The 10,390-nt window shown below is 36.3% G+C and overlaps 1 protein-coding gene across 2 annotated transcripts; it reads right to left on the bottom strand.

Annotated features, from left to right (window-relative positions):
• Positions 1-676: 676 nt before the first annotated feature.
• On the bottom strand, positions 677-9,421 carry LOC142617302 (retinoblastoma-related protein). Of its 2 annotated transcripts, none has more exons than XM_075790088.1 (19): positions 9,109-9,421; positions 8,600-8,752; positions 8,177-8,281; positions 7,939-8,081; positions 7,751-7,847; positions 7,592-7,638; positions 6,680-6,878; positions 6,254-6,320; positions 5,929-6,108; positions 5,658-5,851; positions 4,668-5,559; positions 4,199-4,358; positions 4,005-4,077; positions 3,243-3,419; positions 3,036-3,155; positions 2,816-2,960; positions 2,594-2,706; positions 1,149-1,264; positions 677-1,048 (listed from the first exon to the last, which is right to left on the bottom strand). In XM_075790088.1, the coding sequence occupies exons 2-19, from the start codon at positions 8,729-8,731 to the stop codon at positions 898-900; spliced, it is 3,111 nt and encodes a 1,036-aa protein (XP_075646203.1). In that variant the 5' UTR covers positions 8,732-8,752; positions 9,109-9,421; the 3' UTR covers positions 677-897. The 2 variants fall into 2 exon arrangements, with proteins under 2 accessions (XP_075646203.1, XP_075646204.1); XM_075790089.1 differs by having other exon boundaries at positions 8,600-8,742; positions 9,109-9,243.
• Positions 9,422-10,390: the final 969 nt, after the last annotated feature.

Raw genomic sequence — 10,390 nt, 5'->3', positions numbered from 1 at the left:
CTTTATATTTTGGACTTTGATGAATTTAAGATTGAAGGTCCCTAGGACTGGGAGTACTTGGATACGCACACCTAATAAGCTAGCTCATCATTTGAAAATTCAAACCTTTTTGTTTATAACTCTTTAAAAAAAAAAAAAAAAGGGGGCGGGGGAGAGGGCATGAGAGCAGTGTTCCGTTCCACGAGATGCCTACAGGCCAAGGCAACTGTGCATATTAATGAGCCATTTGGCTTTTCTCAGAGAGTAAAGGGGCAGCTAAAAATAATGTGAATAATGTGAAAGGTTTAGCTGCTGGTTTGAGTCCAAATCTTCTGTCCCACTTTTCCTGCTCCATTTTATACTCCACCAATAAAAACTAGCCATGTGTTCACCTAAGTAATTAAATATTATAATTATTGACTTATTAATGCTACCATTATTAATTAATTAGGTGAACACGTGACAAATTTTTATTGGTGGAGTATAAAGTAGAGCAGGAAAAGTGAGACAGAAGATTTGTACTCGTATGTGCATACATGGGTTATACCTCCAAGGCAATCAGGGAAGAGAAGTAAGCTGAGACATGATTTTAGGGTCTGGCTGTTTACAATGACTGGACGAATTATATGTCACACCAAATCCCATATGGAAATAGGCACTAACAGGAGAAAGATTAACAATATACTTACAACCACAATAAGCAGAAAACAAATTTTTATTAAATTAGTCAATTAGAGCCACTACATTTTTCAAGCTCCATACCTAACTTACATAAGCACATGGGGGTGGTGGCAGCCATTCTACAATAACTCGCCGCTCACACAACACCCCATCATAAGCTAAACAAGTATAGATTAAATAAGTGAAGAAATGAGAGAAGAACAAGAATTTACAAAAAGGGACAGTATGCCCATTGAATCAGGAGTCAGGTTGCTCAGATTTCAGTGGTGCACCTGATGAGGATGCACAACTCCCATTTTGAAGGTAGAGGCTGTTGGCAACCATAGAATCACTAACCAAGCCAACGTCAACATCGTCGAAGTTTAGGGTGCCTCTAAGTTTCCGGGTACTGAAGAAAGAAGTAATTCAGATGAGGACATGGTCAATATAGTACAATAACGGGGAAAAAACCTCAAACCTTAGAAGTTGAAGCATATAGAAAAGCATACCCATTCAAGCGGTTATTGATGGCAGTCAGGTCTTTTGAAGGGCTCTGATATGCATGAGTACTCTCTCCAACGCAAGCATAATAGCTTTTCGAGCTATGTGATATCAGAGCATCCATCTGCAGACATAATTCAATTTTTATTATTATTTTTTTTTGTCAGCATAAGGAACCAATAACTAGTCCAAGGATGCTTAGCTCCTAATTTAAGAACAGGGCATTTGCAAATTCAAGTTATTTTGATTCAAGTCTGCATTAAGATCACAGTCACTGCATTATTATCACCAACATTTTATATTTATATTTTTGGGTTTGGTCAAAGTATCAGCATCACAATCAACAGAGGAAGCTAAAAAATAATATTGATCCAAAGGAAATAAGTTATCACAGTTAGCATTCAATGTAGAATGAGAACAAGAAATGCATCACAGTATTTAGGTGGTCAAATAACAATCAAATATGTCATCAAGCACCCAAAAAAATTCCTTATTATGGATGCTTCATCATCAACATAACCTTTCTTTTTTATTTTAATAAATACATTTTTTTTGGAAGAAAACAATATAGGTGAAGGTCAAATGCTACACTAAAAAATAAGAAAGACATGAAAATCATCATCTCAGATTGTAGAGAGAGAAAGAGAGAGAGAGGACATTGATTAAATTCTATTAAAAAAACCCTCAACATCCACTGGAAACTCCGGTTTGAAGATCTCAAAAACACCAACTTTAGTCCAAGAAGTGGAATCTCAAAACCCTCCACAAAAATACCATTTTGAACAATACTCCTTCCTATAAAGAATTCATTGTGTAGAGCTTAAATTTTTTGTTCCAAGGAAATTGTAAGACACACAAGTTCAACTTCTACAGACCTATTTCCATGCCTAGCCTACAAATTTATTTGCCCATCAATGAGATAATAGATGAAGGGAAATTTCTACATAAAAAAGCAGTTGATTTGCTTTCTAATCATACCACCGAATTCGTACAAATCTACACAACCCCTTAACAGTTAACTATGAATATATATATATATATATATATATATATATATATATATATATATTTCATATGTCCATTCAATTGGTAATTCTCACACCAAAATTAAGTGAAACAAAATCACCTTGGGGGGGGGGGGTGTCAAGGTTCCAACAAACTGAAAATGTAACGGAATTGCATAGTCAACCCTCTGATGAAAGATGCACATGAACTCAAACAAATGGGGTTTTAAGTGTAATATAAAACCAGGCATGTTTACGAAGTTGAAGAGTCAAGCAAACGTCAAATATCTCAAATGACTTCACATAACACATGAAGAATAATACTCAGCTCCAAATGCTTGTTGTCTTTTGCTAGAGGGGACTCATCAATATGTGAGGTCGACAAATTTGATCAAGAAGGAAAAGGAGCAAACATCCTACTAATAACACCTAAAGAAACATACAAGTACCTTGGATGATCGCAATGGAGAGACGTACACATTGTGTGTAGCTGATACTTTCTTCGGAGACATATCAGGGAGACTTGGAAAAGGAGATATTTTAGGCGATCCAGGACATTGAGCTAATCAGCCAAGAAAGACAAAAGAGGCATATCAGGCAATGACAAGCAGGATGGCATTTGCAATAAAATGAGCTTAACAATTACATATAAATTTGTAACAAAAGTATACCATCATTATTATTGTGGACTTCAGGAACTCGGTTAGTTTTTGTAGTTGCTCCAGCAGGGCCAAGCTCAACCAGCAGAGGCTTTACAGCGGGGATAAAAATTTCATTGTAAAATGTAATGATATCAACATGATCTGGTCCTGTTTTCTGTTTCCAAACAGTTCAGGGGGTTAAACTTATCTAGAAGACTGACAACTAAAGAGTAGAGATTAGACCACATACCCCATTGCGCCGTGCAGATGACCAATCAACAAACACACTGCGAAAAACTTGAGGTTTACATTGTGGTTGCTTCCTATAGTTGTAAATAATTTCCCTAAAGGTCAGATTGAGTTGAGATATCTGCAGGCAAAAACAGGTCAAGGGTAAGATAAAAGGAGAATGATTGAACAGAAGTCCAAAAACTCTCATGAGTTCATCATAGCAAACCTTTGCAACTCCATAGAAACAACAAAGGATGATTTGGTCAATGTGATGGTTAAAAAATAGAGACGTCCGCTGACTTAGTATTTGTTGAAAAAGACAATAGACATTCTCCCTAATCTGCTGAGACTGTTGTAGCCTTTCAACCATACCATTGATTCTGACAGCAGCCAACTTAGTAATCTAGAAGCACAAGCACACAACATTTAACTGTTAATGCATAACCAAAAAGAAAGTAAAGCAGCAGAGAAATTGAATGCTAACTAAGTCCAGAAAGTGAGGCCAGGTAGCAAACTCACCACAAGTACAATTAATGACTGGAATAGATGTTTACGATAATATTTCATTTGTAAATTTATAAAAATAGTGCAAAATTAAATGCAGATCCAGAGAAATTAGCATAGGGACAAAAGTATTGCAGAACACATTCACTTTTAGATTGTCTCCAAAATCCTCCACCACAGACCAGACAGATGGCTGACAGTTTGATCTACATGTCACCTACAGGAAGACTTATGATCTATCCACAGAAAAGCTTCAAATGGGATGGCTAAAAAAATTTTTGGCCAGATAAAATATGCCACCAAATGGATAGCTAGCCTCATAAGGTCTAATAAATATCATTTGTACGCAACATGGAGGAAAGGCGGAGAGACAAATTGTCTCCAAAACCTTAGCCATATTCATGATACATCCATCTGGCAAGTTCTCTTAGACTCTTGAGTTAGTGTACAAAGCGAGAATTTTCATCAGAATTGTGCTTAATACCTTGCTAAAGAATATATTGATTTCAGTTTCTGCACACGTCTCCCCTCCACCACTTGGATTTGGCCGTGTTGGACTGCACATATAAATATCCAAATGTAGAACCCTAGTTAGAGAATAGCCACAAATAAAATCATGCAAATAAATTAGATTCACCACTTCCTGCCTCCTGAGAATACATCTCTGTTAATTAGTACCTAGCAAATGCTGACTGCAAAGGAGGTGGTGGCAGCGGCTTTGATTTAAGGTTGGCCAGGAGGCGTTCCTTGACTGGTGATGTAAAGGAATTCCGCTCCACTAATACACTCCGATAGTCCGGGCACGATCTCTTTGGGGATCTGATATCCCCATTCTGGCCTGAATAATAATTAGCTAATAGCGTAAGACGTTAATAAAATTGACATCACAATTTATTTCAACAAAATAAAGCTATTCCAACTACTTTTGCACATCCCCATGTGTCTCAGCTTGGTAGTAAGGCATAACCATTGTGGTAGATGCCATGAGTTTAACTCTTACATTTGCAACAACTACTTTTCATACACCATGATGAGTTATCATCCCTCCACAGTACAAGTTTTTTGATGTTGAGAACTTGTGCATTGCATATTATGTTACTTTGAGAAAAATATTGCAAAACTTAAAAAGGAGTAAAGAAACCATTACCTGGTGAAGTCTCATGCTTCTGCAAAGAAGGGAAGTGAGGAACCCCTCCAGAAATAAATTTAGAATTCATGTTAATGTGCATGCAAATTGCATCCAAAGGTGGCATTGGTTCTGCCAATAGTCCAAGACGGTTTATTTCTGCGGAGAGGTTAGGCCTTGCTACTGTCAAAGAATTATACATGGAGGAACCCTTTTCCCATACCATACTCTCCAAAAGTCGTTCTTCTAATGAATTCAGATGCCGCCTCAATTCTCTTGGGAGGGATTCCTCATGTCTAATGAAACTTTCGATGACCTTGCTAAGATCAAAAGCTGTAATGCCAGTCCTCTCCAGCACCGCAGGAAACAACATTGTAACAGTCTTATGTGTTGCCAGAACTAGTTCAGCAGAACAGGCGAGCATACATCTATGGAACCTCTCATTAGTCAATAGCGCTGTCAAATTACTTGCATGCAGTATTTGGGCCTCTGCTCTACAAATTGCTTCCAATACCCTATAATATAACTTGAGTGCTTCAAATTTCCGTTGTTCTGCCCAGATGCTGTCCATGAGATTTGCAGATTGCAGGTTTGTAGACATACAATGCTCTCCCTGAGCAGTACTTGGAAATGTAGCAAACAATATTATTTTTGCCCTTGTATCTACTTCCTCAGTTAAATCCCTATCACAAGATGCCAGGAAACGCTTCAGCTCTGCTGAGGGCTTTGGTGGAAGTGGTGAAATGACAGTACGAAGCCACTTTGCAGTTGTCATTGCTGTGCTTACAGGCGTAGCTACCATCTTTGAATTAGAAACCCCCATATTTCCATTTGCATGAGATGCAGGAGAGCGCTGAGGAGAGAGTGGACTTGTGATCGTCTTAGCAGGTGAGGCTATTGAATCAAATTTCCTCTGAACAAAATAATAAATATCAATATTGAACATATTTTCTTCCACACAAATACACAAATTGACATCATTTGCACACATATTCTTCATTGAAAACATACCTTCACACCACTTATATTCACAGAACCTCCTGACAAGCTCCCTGAACCAAGTAAGCTGTCCTCATCATTAATGAAAACCCTCTCATCCAGTACGACCTTACCACGAATTGCCCCATCATAATCCTTTTCTAAAATACCTAAACTGGATGACAAAGATGATTCCTCCAGTAGATCTTGAAAATATGTCAAACCATCTGCATGGGTATCAAAGTTTCAGAAGTGTCTCCTAAATTATAAAATAAATAGTTATTATATATGTGTGTGTGTGTACCTGTGTCGATATTCTCCAAGTTTCCAATTCTACACTCAGATGCTGGTTGTGGCTTTTTACTCAAAATATCTGCTATTAAATTATTGGCCTTTTCCATTATTTTCCTCAACTCATCTTCTGATGTTTGATATTTGTTGCAAAGTGATGCGAGGATGTCTACACCTTTGCCATCTTTCTTAACTGAACCACACATTAACGCAATCAGCACAGATGAAGAAGGAAAATAAGGGATCAGATAGCCATGAATCATGTAAAAAATAGACATCTCTTCTGAAAAAGAAGAAGAAATCATCTAACAAAATCTGCTGGATAAATGAGGAATTACCAAATAGTTGAGAATCATCAAATTTGAAATTTCTGAAGCGAACAGGAACATGAATAATTAAGATAGCCTGTTACAGATTTCAATAAGCAGTAAGAAAACACTCTTATTGAAAATGTTGTTTCTACATTACCACACAATCTTCTAAAAAGGTAAAAAGTATTGCAAAAAATTATTATCAACATGGTCAAATTGTCAACCATAATGTACAATATACAAAATCTTTAACTTTAATTGTTTTCTAATCCTCCATCTATGACATTGGCTCATTTTGCCACACAATCTAACGACAGTGAAACTGTCTCCTCTCCTAAGCTTCAGAATAGCAACATTTAAAATAAGACACATAACATTTCATGCCCCTAACCAGAACAACATCCCAAAACTTTACTAAGCAATGGAATTGAGTAAAGCAGAAAAATGACTTACCAATATGGAAACCAAACCATTCATGCAAGTCACCAAGTCCTTAAAACGGCTGAACGCATGTACACGGAGTGCCAGAAAAAGCAACCATCCAAAACGGTGGTAGTCTGAGACATAGCCAGATGCACTAGCAACAGCGGACTGCTTATCAACATTTGCTTCAGTTGTCAAGAAAAATTCCCGGATTGCACGTTTGTAGGACCTTGAATTATTAATGTGTAAGATAATTACGCCATTTATGCACAAACTCGAAAAATTATTGAGAGAAAGTACTGAAAAACACAGTTGGGTATTGCAATAGAAGAAAGTTTCATCATATGCACAGTGAAATTCAGATGCAGAAATAGAATAATACTTTTAACATATAAGAATAAAAAATATCACTAGAGCTGTTGAGTTCCTCCAAAGTAATTAGTGGAGCTCAAAGAAAAGTCGAAAGCTTTACAAAATCCAATCTTTGACACAAAATTGTCTCCATATACCAAGCAAGTACCACCATGTGGCCACCACTGCCCTACACAACCTATTGCCACCATAACGCACCATGGCAAACAATGGCAATCGTCAATGCACACTACCACTTCCACCAAAAGCATTAATTTTAATATGGACACTCGATACTTCAGCACACACATCATGACTACTAAAATACACATAAACTAAAGAGATTTGCATGATCTCCACTAACATAAGAGCTTCTGGAAGTAGCTGTATTAAATTGCATCCTGGTCTCATTCTTCTTGCATACAATATAAAACAGTAAAACCAACTCAAGCAAAAAGAAAGGGATTAAAACAGAAACATGTGGTGTACTCAATGGAGAAGGCAAAATCTTAAACAAAAAGTCAATCGATTATGCAGCAGATACTAAAGTCATTACTTCATATAAAAGATGAAAAAAGAAAAGATACGCACTGGCTTAGTAGACTCAAGTGCACAAAATTAGCCTGCATCTCTTTTGCCTGATTGGAGAAAAATGAAAAACAAAACCATGAATAAAAGCCCAAATAAACAGACACATATTTAAACAATAATTTTTTTAATTATAGGCATAAATTGCTGTCACCCCAATACCTCAAGTCTATTCTCCCAATCTGCACCATATACATTACTCAAAGTTGGACCAGCCTTGACAACAAACTGAGGAAGCTCCTTGAAGAAGTCCACAATGCTATGAAAAACAAAAATATGAGGATGACCCCGAAACACAAATTAAGCAATCGATCACAAAATAAAGGAAATTTGAATGATCAGAAACATACTTCAGCTTTGCAGCTCTCAATATCTGGCATAACGTACATCCATTATCATCAGACCCTTGCTGCTCACTATCCCCATTCTTCTCATTTAGCCTTTTAACAGAAAACAGAACAAAAGCAAACCAAAATCTTTCTGCTTCATCAAGCTGGTACAGACAAAACACAATTCAGTTAGTTCACATAAAGACCTTTCCTCGCCTTATCTTCACATTACTGGACAATACAAACCAATAATACATACCGTTCCGTTGCCAAAAGATGAAACATTAGTCTGTAGAAGGTGTTTGGTCTCTTTGAACAGCTTCATAGCTTGCGTGCAAGTGTTCTCATCCAACGACATTCCATTCTGTCATCAAAAACCAATATTTAATTCACAGAAAGCCCACATTTTTTTTTAATAACATAAAAATATAGAACCAACCCGCCAAACCTAAATTTAAATATAACATTAATAACAAGGAATGAAGAGAAAAATAAACCTTGCAAGCCTAAATTCACAGAAAACTCACTTTCTGCTTATAAAAACCGAGTAATGCTAGGGAAAGCAAGCAGTAAAAACTAAAAGCAAATAAAGATTTAAACCGCGCGAGCCTCAATTTAAATGCATACAATGAAATATAACATTGATAACAATGAACAAGAGAACAAAAAAAAAAAAGAAAACCTTGCAGAACTCGGAGAATCGAGCTTCAGATGGGTCGACAGTAGCCGCCGCGCTATCTGTTTGTGAATTGTTGGCCGATGCTGCTTCCGAAGGCTTAGCATCTTCCATCTTCTCCAATGCAGCTGGACTCATCCAAACCCTAGCTGATTCAATCTATCACAATAATGCACCAATTTCAAATCTTTCACAAATAATTAAAAAAAAAAAAAAAATAGAAGAGGCTAATATCACTTAAAAACTTAAATTCCCAAAGTAAATATTCTGAGTCCACAAAAACCCTTAAAAACTCCAACCTCATAATCCAAATTCAAAAAAAAAAAAAAATCAATAATAAATTACGGAATTTCTAGAATTAAAACTGAAGTATGTAAAGAAAATAAAGCAAATTGTAAAAAACAAAGAAAATACTTTCTAATTATTAAAAAAAATCATATTGAAGAAAAATAGTATTAACAAGACTGAGATTTTAACGAACAAAAAATTGAAAAAAAAAAAAAAAAAAAACTTACGAATTTGGTATAGATCTGGTTGATCTCTCTGACCTAAACTGTAGGTATGAAGAGTGAAGATGCGACAGCGTTTTTTTTTTTTCAGATCGAAACCAGAAATATGGATTTTTGGGGTTTTTGTTTCTCTCTCACACACACACACACTCTCTTTCTTCAGTTCTCTCTGAACCCTATCTGTCTTTTTATTTTTATTTTTTTTCCCTCTAAATTTTCTCTCTCTTCGTCTCTTTCTCTCTCATCTATTTTAGGGGTTTTCTCTCTCTTTGTGTTGTTTTTTTTTTTGGGGAAACCCTCTCGTGTGGGTTAGTCTCGCGCGGGAAAAAATCCACACATGGATGATGCTTATCAGTTATCATCATCATCATGGCCGACACTCATACATGCATGGGTTGCCCAATGGGGTTCTGACACGTCATGGTAGTTTGAAGGTTAGGTTTTTTTTTTTGTTTTGTTTTGGTTTCTTTGTCTCTCTTATTTACCGCCAAAATTTTCTCCGTTATGGAGAGAGAGTGTGTGTGATTGAAGTCTATCGTTACAGCGAGGATGACGGTGACTAACGGAAGTGTTTTTTGGGCTTGAACTTAGTCTGGGTATGTGAAAAAGGAGGGTTCAGCCCAAACGTGTGTGAGCAATGGGGCCCAATAGGGTTGGTGTTTTTTTTTTTTTTTTTTGGGGAGAATCTCTAAAGGCTCCAACTACTGTTTTGATAAATGGCTATACTCACATTTATACTCCCTCCATCGTTATTTTGTATGCAACTTTAAAATGGTTTTTTTTTAAACCAAAAAACAAAACTTTAAAATGATATGAATATTGTCGGGATGTTTTTACGACAAAAGCCAAAATTTAATAATTGACCCAAAATTTTTCTTGAGTTTCTTATTTGTAGATAGTCAAGCTTAGAATTCTAAATGTATGATGAACAAAGGCTAATGATGATTTAACAAGAGATAAATCAAAATTACAATAACAAAAATGCTAAAATACACTTAGAACTTTAGAAACTTTGACACACAAACAATTAGAAGAAGAAATTGAGTGAGTTTGTGAGGGGAAAGGGAAAGTTCCTCTATACTAGTATTTCCACCTTTCAAGCTTTAGAATAATGAGAATCTTTGCTAGTTTAATGAGCTCTTGCTCTAAAGTTTTAGCTCTAAAGATAAAACGTGGCTAATTCATTTTGACCTCATGAAGGGGGGTTTATACTAAGTATTGAGTGTGTTTAATGATTGGCTTTTAGATAATTGCTGAGGCTTTGCGCCACCAAGATGTTGAATAACGG

The sequence above is a fragment of the Castanea sativa genome, chromosome 11, assembly GCF_040712315.1.
Source record: "Castanea sativa cultivar Marrone di Chiusa Pesio chromosome 11, ASM4071231v1".
Lineage (NCBI taxonomy): Eukaryota > Viridiplantae > Streptophyta > Magnoliopsida > Fagales > Fagaceae > Castanea > Castanea sativa.
The sequence above is the reverse complement of the archived record's forward strand: the minus strand, read 5'-3'. Positions and strand labels throughout refer to the sequence as shown.

Excerpts from the sequence above, each read along its gene's own strand:
- LOC142617302 (XM_075790088.1), bottom strand. The coding sequence starts at position 8,731 with ATGAGTCCAGCTGCATTGGAGAAGATGGAAGATGCTAAGCCTTCGGAA. Across the intron at positions 7,848-7,938 it reads TTGAGAGCTGCAAAGCTGAA|CATTGTGGACTTCTTCAAGG; the intron begins GTATGTTTCTGA and ends TGTTTTTCATAG. Across the intron at positions 2,961-3,035 it reads CATCTGCACGGCGCAATGGG|AAAACAGGACCAGATCATGT; the intron begins GTATGTGGTCTA and ends GTTTGGAAACAG.